Source organism: Amblyraja radiata, chromosome 2 (assembly GCF_010909765.2).
Source record: "Amblyraja radiata isolate CabotCenter1 chromosome 2, sAmbRad1.1.pri, whole genome shotgun sequence".
In the NCBI taxonomy this organism is placed as follows: domain Eukaryota; kingdom Metazoa; phylum Chordata; class Chondrichthyes; order Rajiformes; family Rajidae; genus Amblyraja; species Amblyraja radiata.
This window is the reverse complement of record NC_045957.1, coordinates 34,836,729-34,860,141: the sequence shown is the minus strand read 5'-3', so window position 1 is coordinate 34,860,141 and position 23,413 is coordinate 34,836,729. Positions and strand designations below refer to the sequence as shown.

The 23,413-nt window shown below is 41.9% G+C and overlaps 1 protein-coding gene across 9 annotated transcripts in view; it reads right to left on the bottom strand.

The window, feature by feature from the left end:
- The window catches only part of wdr37 (WD repeat domain 37), a 120,392-nt gene that overhangs the window by 29,376 nt on the left and 67,603 nt on the right, over positions 1-23,413 (bottom strand). For all 9 annotated transcript variants that reach the window (XM_033044871.1, XM_033044826.1, XM_033044862.1 and 6 more), the window contains 6 exons: positions 19,783-19,918; positions 17,189-17,260; positions 16,849-16,893; positions 16,490-16,566; positions 12,961-13,198; positions 9,498-9,639 (listed from right to left, as the gene is read on the bottom strand). In XM_033044871.1, coding sequence (XP_032900762.1) covers positions 9,498-9,639; positions 12,961-13,198; positions 16,490-16,566; positions 16,849-16,893; positions 17,189-17,260; positions 19,783-19,918 — 710 coding nt within the window. The remainder of the gene's footprint in view (positions 1-9,497; positions 9,640-12,960; positions 13,199-16,489; positions 16,567-16,848; positions 16,894-17,188; positions 17,261-19,782; positions 19,919-23,413) is intronic.

Sequence of the window (23,413 nt, the reverse complement as noted above, 5' to 3'; positions counted from 1 at the left end):
CTATTCCCTCTCCTCCCCCACTCTCCTCACTTCCCCCACTTTCCCCCTCGCCCTCCCTACCCCATCCTCTCCTTCAATCTTCCCACTCTCCCACCTCACCTTCCCCGCCCTCACCACTCCCACCCTCTCCTTTCCCCTACCCTCAGTCACTCCCTCCCTCCCTCCATAAAAAGCAGCACCTGCAGTTGCTTCCTCCACAGGTCATTCATTGTTAGGTGTGGTTTAGGTCCCGTTGACTTGACCATTGGACCAGTTTGCTGTGTGTGTGTGTGTTACTCAAACTCCGCGCAAACTGCTCGGCCACCCTGCAACCCGACTCTCCCTCCCTCCCTCTGCCCACTCCGGCTCAGCCACCGCTCGGCCTGTCCCCGCCCTGCCCGTCTGCCAGCTGCCGCCGTCGGGCAGCGGGGGGGGGGAGATGGAGTCGGTGTTCATCACGGTGGGCAGCACGAGTTTCGATGAGCTGGTGGAGAAGATCTCCTCCGAGAAGGCCTCTGCAACGGAGACGGACCCAGGGGTACGGTTAGACGGGACTGCCATTGCCGCAGAGGGCAGGCGGGGGAGAGGAGTGAATGATGAGGGAGAGAGAGAGAGAGAGACAGGACCAGGGCCTCCACTGCGCCCCCACTGAATCCCACCCCCCCCCCACCGCCGGTGGTGGGGAAAGCAATAGACAAGTTACTGTGAGGAGGGGAGAGAGGAGTTTGTGACTGAGGTGGGACAGGAAAGGGCGTCGCCATCCCGACCATGGCATTGACTGACAGGAGAAAAGGCCAATCTGCGTGGCGCTGAATGAAGGAACCTGCGCACGCACGTTTTTAAAGACTTTTTTTAAACCTCGATAACGTTTACAATAGACCACTGATCGGAATGAAACTCGTTGCACTCACAGCACAGGAGAACGTCGAGTAACCTGGAGAAACATCGTAGCGCTATCGCCTACCGTTTTTGCGCAAATAGGAAAACTGCACAAACCGGAAGAGCACAAGATCAGAGTTTTAGTTATGTATAGATGATTCCAAGATGATGTTCCCCTTGGAAACTGATAAGGGAACAGCCATGACCAAGAGACTTTTGATGAATACCTGGAGCTATTAAAGACAATCTTCCATGGATGCTGTGTGCTGAAGGGCCTTCTTCTGTGCTGAATGACTCCATGACCGTCACTCATGGTCACTAAGGCTACCAGCAACTGCAGTTATAATAATAATAATAATAATTTGTTTATAGGGACAGTGCATATTAATGAACATTTGCATGTAAATATGCGAGATTGTAGCCAATCAGTAGCTAATTTCCGTCTCTAATTGCTGTATTTATAATATCCATTGTGAACACAGTCACGAGTCATGCAGTACAGAAATCAGCCGACCGTGGACAACATCAATATTAACATTAATCCCATTTTACCTCATATGCCCATCAAGTACCGAATCTCGCTTCTATTGGTGTATTATTGCCTAGAGTACCGCAAAACAGTGGAAAAACTTTATTTTAACCATATAACCATATAACAATTACAGCACGGAAACAGGCCATCTCGGCCCTACAAGTCCGTGCCGAACAACTTTTTTCCCTTAGTCCCACCTGCCTGCACTCATACCATAACCCTCCATTCCCTTCTCATCCATATGCCTATCCAATTTATTTTTAAATGATACCAACGAACCTGCCGCCACCACTTCCACTGGAAGCTCATTCCACACCGCTACCACTCTCTGAGTAAAGAAGTTCCCCCTCATGTTACCCCTAAACTTCTGTCCCTTAATTCTGAAGTCATTTTGCATGCTATCCAGATGAATCATTCGGAAATGATTACAAGCAAGCCATGCAGAATATAGTATTGGTATAGTATAGTTATTTCAGCTATTCTGGGGCAACTTGCCATAGCCAATTGACCTATTTTAGCCTGTGTGAGAAAACAGAGCTAATGAAGGTAACCCACTTGGTCACGGCGAGAGCATGAAAACTCCACAGAGAGAGAGACTCAAGATTAGGATGGAACCCAGGTCTCTGTAACTACCATTCGGCAGCATATACACTGCAACCCCATATTCTTGCAAGTTAGATCAATATTTTATTTTTTAATTAACAGATTTTCTACTAATTTTCACTTTGCTGAGTATTTTTTTTTAAGTAGCCATTGATTACAAATGTTTATGAATAGATTTTTTTATACAGTTGATTCCAATCGGAGGGACAAAGTGTAGATGTTGATTCTTATACAGTTAATACACATATAAAGATAATATTGATATTAGTTTATTATTGGCCTGCAAATAATTTGCTTTATGCGTTATCCAGGTAAATCATCATACCATGCATGTTATAATCGAGCCATAACGTGTGCAATCATGCCATACACAATTACATGTAGTGCACAGAGGAAAAAGATCAAAGTACAGAATGTAATGCTGGATGTTTAAAGAACAACTGGCAAAATGTAAACACTTTGCACGATAGTCTTGTCCATTTTACTTTAAAAGTAACTGCACCAGCCATTCTCAAATGCCTACAAGGATACATACACTAATTACTGGCGAGAATAAGTGAAGATCTGGTAATTTGAACACATCTGCCAGAGGCTGTGTAGAGAATCTTAATGCCCTAACCAAACCTTAATTTCCAACTATATAATTGAGATACTGAGCACAAAAGTAAATTCAGCATGTTAACAATGTCTGGCCACCATCATTTAAAGTTACGTTTCGAGATACAGCAATGAAACAGGCCCTTCGGCCCACCGAGTCCACAGCATGCTGATTACAATCTATACTGCAACAACTCAAGATGTCTTCAAAAACCCACCCAACCCATGACTTCCAATTCTAAGAAAGACGAAGGCACTTTATTGAATGGTGACACTACCACACACCATTTAGACATGGAAAAAATATATCACTATATATCACAATATATACACATGACAGTGTCAAAGTCCTGGAATTCCCTGCCTACAACACTCTGGAAGTAGCTTCATATCACAGTCGGCTACAGCTCAAGGTGACAGCTCGCCACTACCATCTCAAGGACAATTAGGAATGGACAATAATTGCTGAAGCCGTTAACAACATGCACATCACAACAATGAATTTTAAAAACTGCTGTAATATTGGAGGAGCTGTCTTTCAGATGAGACATTAAATATTACAGCAGGCATAACAATACAAAAAGCACTTAGCTGGCTGTAAATCACTCGAGACAAGTGATATCAAGGCTGTGGTATATTCTGTGTAAAATCTAGGAGAGAATTTGTAGGCAAATATGTAAAGGAAAACTTGATCATGGGGGATGTAACTGGATATATACATAAATGGAGAAATTTCAGGTTTTGGGAAAATATCAAGAACTCAAGACCAACTGGGTAGCTTTGTCAAGGAGCCGGCTATTTACAGGCTAAATAACTTTGGCAGTTCTTAAGCTAGATGTGAATGGATGTTTTGAATGCTGGAATAAACCACATTTTATTTTATTACTATTCCAATTTAAAACAGCTATACACAGACATGTTAACATCAGGATGGGGAAATCGCCATTTATAATGAGCATCTCCTTGTGGCAAAGAAATATGGTTCATTGGCACCATCTACTGGATAGAAGGTGTGCAGCCAGACTAGACATTGATTAACAAAACCCAGAGACAAATAAAGAATGTAGTTTGAAAAAACTACTCTTTAATTTATTATATTATTCATCTTAAGCATTATAAAATCAACTCTCGGTTGGAAGGTTACATCGACAGACTAATTACTAGCAACAATCTTCTCTTCAACTGTGGGGGCTGCATGGTGGAGCAGCAGTAGAGTTGCTGCCTTGCAGCGCCAGAGACCGCCGTTTGATCCTGACTACTGGTGCTATCTGCACAGAGTTTGTACGTTCTCCCCATGATCTGTGTGGGTTTTCTCCTGGAGCTCCGGTTTCCTCCCATATTCCGAAGACGTACAGGTTTGTATATTAATCGGCTTGGTAAATTGTACATTGTCCCTGGTGTGTGTAAGATAGTGTTAATGTAGGGAGATTGCTAATTGGAGTGGACTTGGTGGGCGGAAGGGCCTGTTTCCATGATATATCTCCAAATTAAACCAGTTACAGTTGACCAATGTACAAAATATCAATTTTCATGCATTTATTTTTGAGATTAAATATAAAAATGAAGCATTATATTTGCTTTATTCTTGGATCTGCTTAGTCCTGTTACACCGCTATTTAATCAATTATTTATAATTTCAATAATGCATTTTTACACCAATTTACCAAGTTAAAAGCGATGAAGCGTTACAAGATACGCCATGTTTTTACGAACAGCAGAGCTCACATTTCCCCCAAGTCCATTGGTATATCATTATCAGTTTATCGCGTGTACTGAGATAGGGACAGTTTTGCATGCTATCCAAGCAAATCATACCATGCACAAGTTCAATTAAACCAAACAAGAACAACAGGACAAAAAGACAAAGGAAACAATGCAGAATATAATGTAACAGCAACCGAGAAAGTATAGATAAAATAAAAGTGCAAGGCCTACATTCTTAGCTTATGAGAGCTCTGTCAATATTCTGATAAGAGAGGGAAGAAACTATTCCTGAATCTGATGTTAAGTACTTTCAAGCTGTCTGCCTGACGGAAGAATGGAGAAGAGGAAATGCCCAGGGTATGAATGGCCCTTGATTATTTTGGCTATTTTCCCATGGCAGCGTGAAGTGTAGATGGAAACGACGGTGGGGAGATTCGTACTTTTTCTCATTCATACGGTGTGGGGGGATCCTGTTTATTGCTCACTTCCAACAGTCCTGGAGAAGGTAGCAGTGGGTCTCCTCTTGAAATGGTGCAGTGTGTGTGTGCTCAATTCACTCCCACTGCCTTGCTTGGTAGGAAACTCTGGCACTTCTACACTGGGAAAGCATTTCGGAGGGAGGATGGTTTGTGATCTCAAAGTCACATGGAGATGATATCATTTGCTTGCACGAATTGGCCTTGTCCTTTTAGGCGCAAGCTGCAAGTTATCAAAGAAGCCTTGGTGCTTTGCTGCAGTGCAGCAGCATAATCCTGACAAAATGAGAAGGCAACTGGAAATTAACACAAATACTTTGTTGCAATGTCAAAATTCTATCTACATTGCTGCGTTGAGAGAAAAAAAAGACATGGGGTTATATACAATCAAACTTCCGATAGGAGTGAAGTTAATCTTCAGAACCATTGAGAAACTGTTCAACGACAACAACTGCACTAACAACGACAACCTGTTCCAGAACCAAGGTCACGCAAACCTCAGAGGTTGAGCTGCAATACGCCGTCAACGTTTGCATTTACAGAGCTTGAAGCTTGAAGGCCACAGGATCAAAATCCCAGCCCCAATAAAGAAGAATTCACAAGACCAAGAATTCTCCAACTACCTGCCTCTGACGATAAAAATTGATGCTGATACATTGGAAAACATGGAACCACTTTCCATATCTTGGGAGCTACCTTTTGGAAAAGGCAGACAGACGTCAATGCTGAAATCCACCATCACCTTCTATGCACCTTCTTGCATCCACTGATAGAAAGGGATATCTGAAGATAAAGTCCTCACACCGGGCACAAAACTCATGATCTCATGGGCAACAGTGATCCCTGCTCTCATTTATGCTACTGAGACTTGGTCCACCTACACAACACTAAGCACATCAAGGCATTAGAAAAAAAACCATCATTGCTATCTCCACAAAATCCTTCAAATTTATTGGAAAGATAAGCAAACCAACATCAATGTCCTCACCAGCCCAATATCACCAGCACCGAGCACCCAACACCAGACACTCAAAACTGATACTCTATTTCTGAGCTGTGTTTGGGAGGAGATCACCAAATGCACAGAGAAATAGATTCCAACCTAAAATTTGAGTGCAAATTTTAATGCAACAACTGCACTGACTGCTGGGACTTCAGGCCATGACCATGGAGGAACATTCACGAGTTTTGAGAACCTACAGTCTTTCCATTGTAAGTACACAGAGACCGTGGATAAGTGGTAGAAGCAGCACATCATCACAAACAACCCACTGGCAGTTCTCTCTCTCTTCAGTCTGCAGTTCTTGCATCAGCCTCATTTTCCACTTCAGACCCCACAAAATGGGTGTGGATGTAAGTTATCTTCCATCCCAAGGGGACTACCAAAGAAGAACAATCTAAGAATTGTTGTAGTGCCGGAGCTGATCATTTAGTCCAGTGAGCCTATGATGCATTCCTGTAAAGAAATCCTATCAATCCCATTGCCTTGAAATTACCAAATAGCCATACAATCTTTTTCCTCTCAAGTGCCTATCAATTTTTTTTTCTTGAACTCCCTGACTGATTCCATTTCCATCATCCACACAGGCAATAAGTTAAAGATCAGAATTAATCTGAGTAAAAAAAAAAAAAATTATTCTCACATACCTTGTATTTATTGCCCAAAATATTAAGGCAGTATCGCATCGTCTTTGAACCATTAACCATTGCAAACACTTCCCCTCTATTTACTCATTCTAAACCACTCATGCTCTTCTTGTACAATTCAATTCAATTTTATCACAACTTCAAATGTTCCTAGAACATTAACCATACACTTCAATCTAGTCTTCTTCTAGAACAGTAAATATTGTCTGCATCCCTGCTGAGACTGCACTGGGATGAAAATCCTAGTAGGGAGAGATTCTCTAATGTGGTTATGGAATATCGACTCCCCGCCTTTCGCAATATGCGACGCGTAAACTTGCACATACGTCAACAATTCTTTAAGCACACTGCTGGATTTCCGAGTTGAACGAAAATTTGCGTTACAGTGGCAGTGCGATACTGACATCACATACGGTCGTTCCCGCAAGATCATCAGTTGTTCTCATGGATGGTTCCACGCGGTCTCCCCCTCTGCTTCTCCCGACTGAATATCCGGGAGTTGTCGAACCCTCCACCATCCTCTCACCACCGGCAGCCCCGCCCCCATTTCACCACTATCCTCCCAGCACACCGGCATAATGGCTCACCTAGACAAGGAATGTACCCAACTGCCCAAATGGTTTATTTTAGTGCCCCAATATGTCAGGAACATCTTTAACTCACAATACCATGGAAAAATATGCATCCTCCCCGTTACCCAGCTACAAAAATAATATGCCTCAACACAAAGTATCTTGGAATGACAAACCACTCCAAACTAATTGAGAAATTGAGGCACAATTTCAAATGATGTAAAGATTTCCAAAGCCCAAATTAATTATGGCAACTCGACAGCACTGCGGCACAGGTAGGAAATTTTATTCAGGTAGGAAATTAAATCTTCTCAAAGTGTCTCATACCGACAGTTCACCTCAAAACAAGTAAACTATCTCCAAGGAACCCAACAGGTAAAACCTTTTTTTTTTACAGCAACGTCCATCCGCTCTGAGTCGGGATCACAAAACTTTACAAACAAGAACAACTTAGTCATGAATGAACTTTGAATAACATTTATCAGAAGCTTAGCAGATGCTTATCACAACTCAGCAAGAGAGGGCACATCTGATGCATTTGGCATGTTCAATTAAATTCAAATCCCTCGATTTGAACATGTGTGAGGGGACAGTATAGTATATATACCTGTATAGTAAATTTACACATTACAGTAGTATTCTAGGCAATTCCGACACATAAAATCTGATTACGTAAGGGTTTACGAACGTAATTCTTACATAAATAGGGGAGTGCCTGTATTTAGCCCACATAAGCAGGTGAACTGGTATGAACTGGTGATAGAAAAGAGGAATAAAGTGCCTATTGAAATGGGAATGAAAAGTAGGAAAAGAGAACAGTGTGGTCTGGTATTTAATGGCAGCAAACTAAGAAAGACCGCAAGGAATACAGACACTGGTTTAAAATGTTTGAACGTAATGCATCAAGTGCAGTGAATAAGGATGACGAACTGCATAAATTGAATGTAAAGTATTTGCAACCATGACCCTACTGAATGGTGAAGCAGGTTTGGAGGTCTAATTGGCTTACTCCTTTACCTGTTTCTTATGTTCTCATATTCTAATTAAGGAAATAATTAAGAGATACACAGGATGTTCAGCAAACCTATTTGGTAATGGGTTGAGAAGCAGGAAGGCTGCCATCAGAGGAATCAGGGGAATTATATTGGCCATCAAAAATGGAAGAGAGATAGAAGACCATATCTGCACTGATGTTCAGGCAGGTGAAAAAACTGTAGATGACTGATACTGAGGGATTTCAATATCTACAATATTAATTGGAACAACACCAGTGTATTCAGGATGATGTGGGGAGCTGCCTGTTGATGATTTCCCCCCCAGGCCATGAAATAGGATGCAGTTTAGCACAAGATCAAAGGGGAAGGTTCAGTTACAGCTGATTATGGCTAATGAACTTGACCTCAAAAGAAAGCCCACTCACGAGACAATTATAATGCAGTCAGGCTTAGGGCACCTTGTCAGACACCATCTCATGTCTAGGAAGGAACTGTTGATGCCGGTTTAAATCGAAGATAGACACAAAATGCTGGAGTAACTCAACAGGACAGGCAGCATCTCTGGAGAGAAGGAATGGGTGACGTTTCGGGTCAAGACCCTTCTCCAGAGTGATGTTAGGGGAATGGGAGGCACATAGATAAGGAAATCTAAGGTGTGAAAACAGGACAAGAGGAATGGAGATCAAGGAAAATGTAGTAGAGATCGTTGTTAGTTCAGAGAAGTTAACAACAAAGCAAACAGAGATAACATGTAGTCGGAGACAGTAAGACTGGTCGGAGAACTGGGACGGGGGAGGGGATGGAGAGAGAGGGAAAGCAAGGGTTACTTGAAGCTGGAGAAGTCAATGTTCTTACCTCTGGGGTATAAGCTGCCCAAGTGTTTAGCATCCATCTTATGTCTGAAGGTTGGTGCTGGGGAAATGTGACCTAATCAGAAATTATACCTCTTTGGATTACTGATAGGCCAATTCCCAAATACAGATGAGAGTATGCAGGATTCAGCTCATAGCAGAGAGGAGTACAGCATCATAATGTTGCTTTACATTAAGATTACTGTAATCTATCATCTTGAGAAAAATATATCTCCACCGAATAAGGAATTCTTGTCTGTTACCATTAACTTTTACACAACTGGTAGCAGCTCAATCAGACCCCACTGTAAATATAGATATGCAGTGAAAAACACCGGTCTTACTATCCTTGGTCGTTAAGTTACTGGACAAATATGCACTAATTTAGATTATGATCTGGGGTGCCAAGTTCAAACTCCACCATAGGGCGTAGGGAATTTAAATTACGTAATTAAAAATACTTAACAAAACATTTAAATTATGTAAATTAATTAAAAGTAGTTAACTTAAATAATTAAATAAACAATTAAAAGTGCTTACATAACATAATTTTAAAAATTAAAATTCGCAAGCAACAAAAATACTGATATCCATGTAAGAAAATCACTAATTTACATATTTGTAAGACAGCAGCAGATCTTGAACGGTTTAAAAGCACTTACTCCGTATGACCCTGAAAGACATTCACTGAGTGGATCGAAGGGTCTCGAAAATCCCAGAGACGAAAAGTGGTGTCACGTGACGATGTTACCACAAGGCGCTGAGTGGGGTGGGTGCAGCAATGAGTTAACTCTTGGTCATGACCTAATGAGGAAGGAGAAGCAACATAAACTTTGTTCATTTATTTTGGCAATACAAAAATCAACACATTATGTGTTTTGAGCAAGTCACGGTTCCTTGAATGGAAGGACTGGTTGAAACGGGTGGCAAGGTGGCGCAAATGTAGAGTTGCTGCCTTATAGCTCCAGAGACCCGGGTTCGATCTTGACGACTAGTGCTGTCTGTACGGATTTATACGTTCTCGGGGGAAAACCGCGTGGATTTTCCCCATGTACTCTGCTTTCCTCCCACACTCCAAAGACATAAAAGTTTGTAGGTTAATTGCCTTCGATAGAAATTGTACTGTGTACGATAGTGCTAGTGTACGGGGATTGTTGGTTGGCGCGGACTTGGTGGACTCTTTCCGCACTGTATTAGAAACATAGAAACATAGAAACATAGAAATTAGGTGCAGGAGTAGGCCATTCGGCCCTTCGAGCCTGCACCGCCATTCAATATGATCATGGCTGATCATCCAACTCAATATCCCGTACCTGCCTTCTCTCCATACCCTCTGATCCCCTTAGCCACAAGGGCCACATCTAACTCCCTCTTAAATATAGCCAATGAACTGGCCTCGACTACCCTCTGTGGCAGGGAGTTCCAGAGATTCACCACTCTCTGTGTGAAAAAAGTTCTTCTCATCTCGGTTTTAAAGGATTTCCCCCTTATCCTTAAGCTGTGACCCCTTGTCCTGGACTTCCCCAACATCGGGAGCAATCTTCCTGCATCTAGCCTGTCCAACCCCTTAAGAATTTTGTAAGTTTCTATAAGATCCCCTCTCAATCTCCTAAATTCTAGAGAGTATAAACCAAGTCTATCCAGTCTTTCTTCATAAGACAGTCCTGACATCCCAGGAATCAGTCTGGTGAACCTTCTCTGCACTCCCTCTATGGCAATAATGTCCTTCCTCAGATTTGGAGACCAAAACTGTACGCAATACTCCAGGTGTGGTCTCACCAAGACCCTGTACAACTGCAGTAGAACCTCCCTGCTCCTATACTCAAATCCTTTTGCTATGAAAGCTAACATACCATTCGCTTTCTTCACTGCCTGCTGCACCTGCATGCCCACTTTCAATGACTGGTGTACCATGACACCCAGGTCTCGCTGCATCTCCCCTTTTCCTAGTCGGCCACCATTTAGATAATAGTCTGCTTTCCTGTTTTTGCCACCAAAATGGATAACCTCACATTTATCCACATTATACTGCATCTGCCAAACATTTGCCCACTCACCCAGCCTATCCAAGTCACCTTGCAGTCTCCTAGCATCCTCCTCACAGCTAACACTGCCCCCCAGCTTAGTGTCATCCGCAAACTTGGAGATATTGCCTTAGTATTGCTAAGTATTGCTAAACTAAAGTAAATAATTATCCACATAAAATCAGAATTTTGTCAGAAACAGTCAAGCAGTATCTGCAGAAAGAGAAACTTAAAATCTTTCACATCTGGGACGCTTCATTGGAAGAGAGAACAATTTACTAAGCTGTTTCAGCATTTTCTACTTTCAAATTTCCAACATTTGCAATGTAGTTCATTGGCTTAGTTTTATCCCTCATCAATCTTGCCAACTGGCTGAAGCTTGAAGCAGTGATACTTCATCTTTTGTGAAGGAAGTACATTCATAAGACGACAGACAAAAGAACTTGAAAAGAAAATCCACATGGAACGACAAATTAACCAACTCAAAGACTTCCACCGTAGAACTTGTCATGCATTGCAATGGCAGTTATTTTTGTTAAAAAGCTTGAATCACAAAACTTTAAGTGTTAGAGGTACTCTACTAAATGGTTTCATTTTTTGGTGTATTATAAAAGTAATATCCATATACCTACTGGATTACCACCTTGCAGCTGCTGAAAATACAAACTCACAATATCCCCCCCCCCCAAGAGATAATGAATGTAAATGATAGCGAGTACTCCCGGTTATTGGGGTTTCTCGGTGCATACGATTCGACACCACATGTCAAAGCCTCCCACTTACCAGTAGTTTCAAAGCACAAATCACAAACAAGATGGCAACTTGACTGTCTAGACGTGATTGCCTGACCATCAATGGTTCCAGTGAGTTACAAAACTGGAAATGGTAAAAAAAAAAGGAGCTGCTGACGCTGGTTTACAAATAAAAGTGCTGGAGTAACTCAGCAGGTCAGGCAGCATCTCTGGAGAACATAGATTGGCGATGTTTGGGTCAGTCATTGTTACTGTGTTACCTGCCCATAATACCAATCCTCAGAAAGCAGAGAAACATTTTCAGCTTCTTTTGCAAGACGAGTTAATCACAATTTACAACAATAAGCCCTGCATAAAATATTGAACTTTATGTATTCCAGTCACCTTGACAATTTGTGCTGCGACTGTTCTCTACTTTGGGCATGATGTAAGTATTCTAGCATGCAGCCTTTGAAAACTATTGGTGTTCACTAGTACCATAAGCTGTACAATTTTGGAATGATTTTTCTCCTGTTACCTCAAGAACAGTGTAGAGTGCAAAAACATGTGGAACTAGAAATACAACACATAGAGTCATAGTGATACAGTGTGGAAACAGGCCCTTTGGCCCAACTCGCCCACACCGCCAAACATGTCCCAGCTACACAAGTCCTACCTGACTGCGCTTGGCCAATATCCCCCCAAACCTGTCCTATCCATTTGCCTGTCTAACTGTTGATTAAACAATGGGATTGTCCCAGCCACAACTACCTACTACGGCAGCTTGTTCCATACACCCACCACCCTTTGTGTGAAAAAGTTACCCCTTGGATTCCCATCAAATCTTTTCCCCTTCACCTTGAACCCATATCCCCTGGTCCTCGATTCCCCTACACTGGGCAAGAGACTCCGTGCATCCACCCGATCTACTCCTCTCATGATTTTGTATACCTCTATAAGATCACCCCTCATGCTCCTGCACTCCATGGAATAGAGACCCAGCCCACTCAACTTCTCCCTAAAGCTCACACCCTCTAGTCCTGGCAACATCCTCATAAATCTTTTCTGAACCCTTTCAAGCTTGACAATATATTTCTGATGACATGGTGCCCAGAACTGACCACAATATTCTAGATGCGGTCTCACCAACATCTTACACAACTGCAACATGACCTCCTAACTTCTACACTCAATACTCTGACTGATGAAGGCCAAAGTGCCAAAAGCCTTTTTGACCACCTTATCTACCTGCGACTTGACCTTCAAGGAACCATGCACCTGCACTCCTAGATCCCTCTGCTCTACAACACTACCCAGAGGCCTACTATTTACTGTGCAGGTCCTGCCCTTGTTCGAGTCTTGGGGCTTACCTGTCAGAGAATGCACCAGCTCTGAAGTTTCCACGTCATACAGGTTTGCAGTTCTATCCCAGGATGCAGTGACCACCTGTTTGCCTCCAACTAACCAGTCAGCCGCTATGACAACGCCCTGATGACTCTTGAGTGTAGTTGATGGAACTCTGATTGTAGGGCTTTCACTCGGCAACTCAGCATCTCCATCTGCTTCATCTTTGTCTGAGAAATCAACTTCTTCCTCCCCAGACATTTGCTGCAACATAATAAAGAGATACAATAATGCAATCAGCAAGTAGAATGTCCATACATCAGCAGCAACATCTATTGCATTCGAACACTTGCGGATGGCAGAGTCCAGGGTTCGACCCCGAATGCGGGTGCTGTCTGAACAGAGTTCGTACGTTCTCCCCATGACCGTGTGGGTTTTCTCAGAGATCTTCGGTTTCCTCCCATACTACGAAGACAGGTATGTAGGTTAATTGGCTTGGTATAAATGTAAATTGTCCCTAGTGTGTGTAGGACATTGTTAGTGTGCGGGAATCGCTGGTCAGTGCGGACTAGCTGACTAGCCTGTTTCCTCGCTGTATCTCGAAACTAAAAAAAGAAACTTACTGAACAATTAGTCGAATGAGGCAGCAATGATAAAGAATTCATTTTCTCGGTATGCCGTATTCAACATTTTAAATTCCATTGCCAGCTTTTGTCAGTTCTGCAGGGTTTGATTAATGCAATAGAGAGCAAAATAATAACCATAAATATAGTCTACTGTAGCGGCACCATACGTGATGAATAAAGTAGACGTCGGCCGGCTCAAAGAATCATTTATTAAGTGGTAGTTGGTGCGCTAACTATATACAATGTTGTTGCAGCTGAGCGAGGTTGTTCCCTCGTGCTCAGCTGCCAGTTGTCTTGGTAGGTCTCGCGGTGAGAGAGCTTTTGTATCAGGACACTCCCTCTAGCCCATGACGTCACGTGCCCGCCCTCGTATCTCCTGACGAGGGTTCGAGCATGAGTGGCCCTGTTTAGGCTGCCGCCACACTACTGCTTAAAATTTAATAATTATCTCAAATTAAAAAAATATGAAATTCCCCTCCCCCCAAAATGAAGTAAATGAAGCGACTGAATTTGGAAAGATTGATAATATCAGCACCATCATTCTTATCACAGGCAGAATTGGAGAATCATAGTTCAAGGGTAGACAGGCTAGATTCCGTTTGTTTACTTTGGAAAATTAAATCAAGGTGAATAAAGTTAGGAGAACTCTAGACAGGCTAACTATGATGGGTGGCTGTCCACAGCACGGGTGGGGGTCAATAACAAGAGGGCGCAGATTTAATGTATTTGGCTGTTGGACTAGAAATTGCCGACAAAGGCCTTTTCAGCTTTAGATCGGTGAGGGTCTAGAAATTACTGGGTGGTGGAAACAGAAACCATTACCATATTTGAAAAGTATTTGGATGTGTGACATTGCCAACAGGAACAGAATTGTGGACTGAGCACAGGAATGCTGGCTCGAGCCAATAGCTGCTTTTACTTGGATTGATGGGACTCCTTCCCTGCCATAAATTCCAGCATTTGGCAGTGGTTTTGTGCCAAACTTCTGAAGCTGTTGCACTTCATTGTGGTAAATTTGGGAGGCATTGATGAAGTTCTTTGTATCTTTTCTAACCACAGGTGGAGTCCCAGAGGACTGGATGGTAACCTTCATTGTTCCTTTTTTTAAGAAGGAAACTAAATGCACTAGTCCCATCTGCCCACGTTTGGCCGTATCTCTCTAAAACTTTCCAATCCATATCCAAAAGACTTTTAAATGTTATAACACCTGCCTCAACTTCCCTTTTGGCAGCTTGTTCCATATACCCACTGTGTGTGAAAATGTCGCCCCTCAGCTTCCTATGAAATCTTTCCTCTCACACCTTAATGTCCTCTGGTTCTTGATTCCCCGACAATGACTATGCATTTACCCTATCTATTCCTCGCATGATCATATGCACCTCTATGATCACCTCTCATCATCCTGCTCTCCAAGGAATAAAGTCCTAGCTTGTCCTACCTCACCCTATAGCTCAGACCCCTGTGTCCCAGTAATATCCTCGTAAATCCTCTCTGCACTGTTTCCTGCTTAACAGCATCTTTCCGACAGCCGGGTGACCAAAATGACCAGTGTCTTCAAAAATGGGATGCTGATAGAACTCCTTCTTCAGTTATTTAGTTATACACCAACAATAAGAACAGATGCAGCAGGGGCGACAATGCATTAATCAAATCCCCTGGTTTTAGGATCATTCTATTTTATATAATGTTCTTTGCTACATACATTGTGTTGTCAGTTCACCTAAATTTAGGGACTCTAGGTATTGCCCTGGCATGATTTTCCACATGTTTCAGTGAATCAATGTTGACACAGACTTGTATGGGAATAATGGAGAAGGAAACATTCCAGGGCATGATACGATGGAACTTTATTTATCCCAGGAGGGAAATTGATTTGCCACCAGCCATAAAACACAATAAGATTCATGAAACATGAAATTAAAGTGACGAGTGGAAAGGATTGGGGATGTGCAAAGATTGGGGGGGGGGGGAGTGAGTCAGTCTACCCCATGACAGAAGGGGGAGGAGTTGTACAGCCACAGGGGGAAAAGGATCTTCTGTGGCATTCTGTACTGCATCTTGGTGGAACCAGTCTGTTGCTGATAGTGCTCGTCAGGTTGACCAGTGTGTCATGGAGGGGGTGAGCTGTATTGTCCAAGATGCTCCACCACCTTCTCAAAATGTACAGGTAACAAGGGCCAAGGTAACAGAATGGGATGGAATAATATTCTGCCATATCCCAGGAATACTCACTTTTAAGCAGTGGAATCTCACACAGTGATAGAGTTTCTCATCATAAAGGAACTTGCCCCGATGCACAACCTTTGTATTGATCGTTCCCATCAATTTAAAGGACATTTGCACAGGTACATGGATTGTTAGGGAAGGACTGGTGTGACGGGCATAGATGAGGCATCTTGGTTGGCATGGACAAGTTGGGCCAAGCGGCCTATTTCCGTGCTGTATGACTATGCCTCAAAAGCTAACGTGGACAGATATATCTGGTATTGGTGGGTAAAAGGGCCAGAGATCCCCCTCTCACCGACCTTCCTGAACTTTGTCCTTCAACACTCTGCCAGTGGGGTGCTGTTGAGCCACTTTTCCTGCCTAATACATAAGTCTTCCACTCAGAGTAAACTTTACTCTCTTTGCTACTTCGGAAGAGAACATATGCCTCAACTGAAGGAGGGAAGATCGCAAATGGCAACCGCCAGTACTGGAATAGTTTTCACTGGATCACATGTGGTATGAAATCAGTGTCACGAGCCATTATTTCCTCACTGCGTATCTCCATCACTGGGACATGACACAGATCATCTGTAGCAGTGATATTCACTGCATTCAATGGAAAATGGAAGCTATATAATTATAAAAGAAAGTGCCAACTTACAATAATAGATAACATTAACTTGTTTTAGGTTAAAACATATAAAAGTATATAATTACTCACATTTGTGTCAATTACAGGCTGTGGGGTGGGCAGTTGCACTATGTATCGCCAGATATGAGCTGTCTGATCTCCTGATGCTTTAAGTACAAATTTAAAAGTCTTAGAAACCAGCTCATAATTATTTCTCTACACGTTATAACAATGTTTTATCATATCAAACTACCAACTGTTTTATCTTTGCTTATGGTAGCTTGGAATGTGTGGTAAGTTTTTATAATTCCAAAATATTTTACTATATAGATACACATATTCTAAATGACAAATTAAAAGCAGCATGCAATCTAGTTATCTAGTTTTATGTCAGCAGCTATATGAAAGCAATTCATTTGACACATTATTAACAATTATGCACACTGTACCTGTGAGAGCCACCTGTTCTGAAGGATGGAATTTGATTGAATTCACTGAAAGAGAAATAAATGATAATTAACATAGTATATTCAACATTCTAAACTTGAAGGTTAACATTTTATGCAATGGGAGCATTTTGCCTTTTTGGAGGATTCTCATTCTACTCCCCTCCATTATATACTTCCATTGTAGCTCAACGTTAGTTGTCCAAGATAAATTTCACCCCATTTAAAAAAAGGATGCAAGATAAAGCGAGACATGATTTATTGGTAAACATGCACACTGAACCGATTTCCATACATATATGTGCTACACATTTTTTAACATTAAATACAAAGATTATCTCACCTGACCCTGCATGACCCACGTATTTCAAGAGGCACTTTCCTGTTTCAATACTCCACAACATGGCAGTGTGATCTTTAAAGAAAAATAGCAGCTTTAGGATAGGAGTTAACTAGGGACAGTTCCTCTACTATGCCAGCCATTTATCAGATACAGGTAAAAAGGCAAAGGCTTCAAAGATAAGCACATCAACAAAATACGAGTGTGTGAAGCAATTAACAAGTGAGAAAATAAAAATATATACAAAGGGGCTTTAAAGCAGCAGTACATCAGATCAGAGCTGAGAATAAATAACAAATAATTTCAAGAGGATTCACTTATTTAAAAAAATAGAACATTCTATTTTATTCAGATTAGACTAAAACTACAGAAATCTGCTAATGACCCAATGTTTTTGTCTCCAAGCTCCACAAATGGCACTCATCTTCAAAGAACAGGTGCAGTAAAGCTAAAAATGTGATTTGACAACACATTTGGGACAAAATTGGGACCATATTTCCTACTGCTTGATGACCCAATTGTGCCATAAGATATAGTCAGCAAAATTCCTTGAGTTTGGAAGAGTCGCATCTTCAGTGGCCTGCAGGATTATCCGTGAACTAGCTAGATTTTCTGGTGAAACACCTGCAACCAGTGTCTGAAACATCTCCGTACATTTGCTGCCAAATAAGCAGAATATGGGAATGCTGCAAACTTGCCAGTTCAATGTACCAACATTGAAACACAGCTTGACATCCAGGATCCAACCTGGAGACTCCATGCAAATGTTTATATATTTTATTCGATTCCAAGAACGTTCTTTTGCATACATTGGAAAACACTCAACCGAAGGAACTCTTCAGCCAAAGAAAAATTTACAATAATCCTTAACACTACTCCAGTGTAGATCACTACTACCTGCTCATTTCCATTCATTTCGCAGTTATCCAAATTGACTAATGGCACATTAGGGTAATATCTAATATGAAGCATCCAATTGCTGCTGATGAATCATTTTAACATCTCTCCATTAATTATTTTGTTTACTGGTTTCTGAAAACAATGCTTCACATTCAACTAATTGCCATGCAGATTATTTTCTGTTTGATTATACAACAAAGCAACAAACTACTAGCCACACTATATCACCATTTTATTACACTTTCAATCAGAGAACCCCCTACCATTCATCAGTCACAAATACCACTTTTTAACTAAGCAAACAAATACAAACCACAAAAGTTATCTGTCACTTGCTTATAGTTACTCAGATTACTCAGAAGATGCCTTCTGCTTCAAGACATCGTCTTGCTTAAGTTGATCAAAAGCAAGAGACAGAGATGCAAAAAACAACCAATGATGTGAGATCTCCTAGTGAAGCAAGGCAAAACAAAGCACACTTTTAGTTGTCAACCATTGCTGTATCTCCAATGTTGTTTCTGCAGTCATACACACAAGAAAGAACCAAGACACAACACAATTTACACAAACATCCATCACAGCGCATCTCCTCCTCGCTGTGATGGAAGGCAAAAACTTATCCCTCCCCTGCACTCCCCATTCCCCTCCCGATGTCAGAGTCAAAGCCCCCGGCGGGCGATGGTAATTGTCCCGTGGCCATTAACGCCGCGCCGGGTGGTGCAAGGCCACGCTCCGGGTCTTGGTATTGGAGCCCCCGGCGGGCGCTAGCAAAGTCCCGCAGCCATTCCAAGCCGCGCGGGGCGGTGATGTAAGGCCCCGCTCCAGGTCATCTTCAACCCCGCAACTCGGGCGGGAGAAGTCGCCGTTGCGGAAGCCCCGAAAAGCGGTCTCCCAGCAGGGACCCGCAGGCTCCCGGTGTTACTGTCTACCAGACCTGCGGTAAGCCTCCGAATCCCCGGGGTCGGGTCGCAGCCGCGCGCCACCACCGCTCCTCCCGCTCCGAACTCGGCCAGCTCCACGATGGTGAGTAGGTCCGCAGGCTCCGTGACTGGAGCCCTAGGTCATTCCTGCTGGAGGCCGCTCCACGTTGCTCAGCCCCAACGACAACGGAGACCCGAATAGGAAAAGGTCGGGTTCTCCGTGCAGGCAGAAGATTTTAAAAGTTTCCCCCCGCCCGCCCCCGCCCCCCACACACATACCCCGTCAAAAAAAAATAAAAACTACATTGAAACAAGACAAAAAATAATAAAAAAGACAGACGGACTGCAGAGGCCGCTGCGACGTGAGTCGCGCCGCCCATCGGATAGGTCAATTACCAAAATAAATCTTCTGGTACTTTCCACTAAATATGCCCAAAGATTTTCAAAGCCCTGTTTTCAGCTCATGGAAGGGACCTCCACACATTCCTCAGAAGCTGCAAGCACTTGATGCTCACAATCATGGATATGAATCGGGATGACTGAAAGTGGAAGGTCTAGAAAATAATTCTTCAGAAACCGATTTAAAGAATAGCATTTTAACTGGGTCATTAATTTTGCACGACGTGTACAAATTTGCGTGCACTTGCAAAAGTAGAAGTTTGTTGGCATGAGGGAAAGGAAAGATAACAATTACAATACCGGCACAGGATACAAACTTCACAAATATTATAGTGAAATTGAAAAGAATAACTGGAAAAGAGGATTATTTTTTTATACCAGCTGATGCTGTGCCCAGAACCACAGGCTGTAAGCGGGTAACACTGACATCCCAAATTCCATCTCTGTGTCCAATGTACTCTTTCACCAGCTGGCAGACCGCTCTAGAAGTTGTCGTCTTAAAACTTGACACAATCTTTTAAAGAAAAAGGTCATTAAAATATTATATATTTAGGTGCAAATATTGTACATAAAAAGCGCACAAAACTGAATTTTCGTCCCATGTTAGATTCAAATGCTAATAGAAAGCGGCACTTGCCAGGTTAGTAACTCCACACTGATGCTCACAAAACGTTTCCACAATGCAAGATGCATGATTTTGGACAGATTTATCCTGCCGTTTCTTTTGTGTGAAAAACAACTGTCAGAGTCTGGCAAAGGATTTCTTCAGGGGAGTAACATTTTCTAATAACTTCTGACATGTTCAACACATACCTTCACTCCGTCACTGCGATGGGAATGAATTCAACAGTCACATCTGTGAAAAGAGCATCAGGGAGAATGCCAAAGAATACATGTGGCCTTTCAAAGAGACTTGCTGAGATTATTAAAAATAAATTTTCACTATGCAGATATGCAAATTTCGTATGAATATATCTGCATTGCAAAACCTGCATTAGATACAATTTGGATAAATACATTCAAGCAAGATGATTTTGTGGGGAAAAAGGTCGTGGTTTTAAAGCAGATTTGGACACGGGGCTGATGAACCAAATTAAATATGAGAAGGAAAGACACCAATCAAACATTATTTTATTTCAAAATCTGCATGATTTCTTCCTTATTTTATAATATTAAATCTTAATTTCCTCCACTAATTTATGCTGCTGAAATTCTGAAAGAACTGGTGGTCATTTTTTATTTACTCAAGTGTGTTGATTCGGTGTAAGGAATCTGATTTTTATAGCAACCCTCCTTCCACATCCAGTTTGCCATAAAAAGATATCTCTGTTTTTGCTGCAATATTTTGCTAATTCCAATCTTCATTGAGAGGCATTTGTCTCTAGCAGTGCTGCTGTCCAAGGGAGATTGAAGACTTGTTAATAGCAGCGGGCCTGTCAGAAAGAGATGGAGATAGGAGATAATGAGAACAGAAGAGAACAAAACAAACCCATGCTGGAATTGTGGGATATAAAACAATGCAGTGGCTGGAAATCCAAAGTAAAAAAGAGCCTGCTGGAAATATGTAGACCAGGCAGTGACTGCAGAGATTAAAAAATGGAGATAAGGATTTAGATTGGCAATCGTTCATCAGAACTTGGCCATTCCTGTGAGCAACTTGGCCATTCCTGTTGTTTGTCATGTACATCAATGATCTGGATGATGGTGTGGTAAATTGGATTAGTAAGTATGCAGATGATACTAAGATAGGTGGGGTTGTGGATAATGAAGTAGATTTTCAAAGTCTACAGAGAGATTTATGCCAGTTGGAAGAGTGGGCTGAAAGTTGGCAGATGGAGTTTAATGCTGATAAGTGTGAGGTGCTACATCTTGGCAGGACAAATCAAAATAGGACGTACATGGTAAATGGTAGGGAATTGAAGAATGCAGGTGAACAGAGGGATCTGGGAATAACTGTGCACAGTTCCCTGAAAGTGGAATCTCATGTAGATAGGGTGGTAAAGAAAGCTTTTGGTGTGCTGGCCTTTATAAATCAGAGCATTGAGTATAGAAGTTGGGATGTAATGTTAAAATTGTACAGGGCATTGGTGAGGCCAATTCTGGAGTATGGTGTACAATTTTGGTCGCCTAATTATAGGAAGGATGTCAACAAAATAGAGAGAGTACAGAGGGGATTTACTAGAATGTTGCCTGGGTTTCAGCAACTAAGTTACAGAGAAAGGTTGAACAAGTTAGGGCTTTATTCTTTGGAGCGCAGAAGGTTAAGGGGGGACTTGATAGAGGTCTTTAAAATGATGAGAGGGATAGACAGAGTTGACGTGGATAAGCTTTTCCATACAGAGTAGGGAAGATTCAAACAAGGGGACACGACTTGAGAATTAAGGGACAGAAGTTTAGGGGTAACATGAGGGGGAACTTCTTTACTCAGAGAGTGGTGGCTGTGTGGAATGAGCTTCCAGTGAAGGTGGTGGAGGCAGGTTTGTTTTTTTATCATTTAAAAATAAATTGGATAGTTATATGGACGGGAAAGGAATGGAGGGTTATGGTCTGAGCGCAGGTAGATGGGACTAGGGGAGAATACGTGCTCGGCACGGACTAGAAGGGTCGAGAAGGCCTGTTTCCGTGCTGTAATTGTTATATGGTTATAAACTAGAAATGCCGGTTATTTGAAGTTGTTGAACTTAATATTAATTCCAGAGGGCTGTAACATGCCCAGACAGAAGATGAGATGCCGTTCCTCAAGTTCTGTAAGGCATCAATGGATAAATTAAAGAAACCAATGGCTGAAATTAGTGTGGAGTGGGATGGGGAATTAACGTGACAGATAATTGGAATCGCAGGGTCACTCTTGCAGACTGAATGGAGGTGTTTCGCAAAACATTAACCCATACTGCCTTTAGTTACTCCAGAGATCACATTGCTCACATCAGCAGCACACTTAAATTGAAAGTAGTACAAGTGAATCACTTTATTTGGATGTTTAAGAAGAAACTGCAGATGCTTGAAAATCGAAGGTAGACAAAAATGCTGGAGAAACTCAGCAGGTGAGGCGAAGGAAATAGGCAACATTTCGGGCCGAATTATAGAAGAATTCAATAGCGAGGGAATCTCCTATAGACCCATATAGCTCTACAGGATGAAGTAAACTGGGCACAAAACGGCAGGGGGGGACAAGAGAATGCAGATGCTTGAATCTGAAGCATAAAAACAAACTGCTGTTTAATTTTAGTTCAATTTAGGGACATAGCCTGGAAACAGGCCCTTCAGCCCACGCCAATCACCGCTCACCCAATCACACTAGTTTTATTATCCCACTTTCTCATCCATTCCCTACACACTAGGGACAATTTATAGAGGCCAATAAACCTACAAACCCGCACGTATTTGGGATTCACGAAGACAGATCTATTCTCAATGTGAAAGGGAACAATGGAAATAGGGAAGTCAAAAACAGGGTGCTGACGTAGATGACTAGCCTCGATTGTGTTGAATGAATAGGCAGGCCTCTGGGGCCAAATGGCCTTTGCCTGCCCATATTTCCCGTGTCCAAGTTGCTCTAATAATGGCACAGGATAACATTCAAACACTGCTTCTTTCCATTTCAATTAAGTTGTATTGCAAAACGGAAAGTCTTGGAATAATTGTATTCCATGAAAATGCCAAGCCTTCTAATGTTATCACGGTTCAATGACATTTTACAGTTTGTTAAGAAAGAAGGAATAATAAGGCAGAGAAATAGAACTTCAATTAGTGTACTTGAAAAGATCAACAAATCACTCCATAGGTCTGCATACAAATCAGTGAAAATGCAAATAGCTAAAAAGCACATAATCCAAGCTCCATGTACAAACATTAATTACTGCCAGGTATTACCTTTTTGTTGCAAACTCAATGGCTTTATTTTATGGCAAACATTAAAAAATACATCTAGACTGATTTTGTAGACTTTACTGTGCAAACTGTTAAATTAAACCCATGGATTTTATGATCAAAGTAAATTAATAATTTA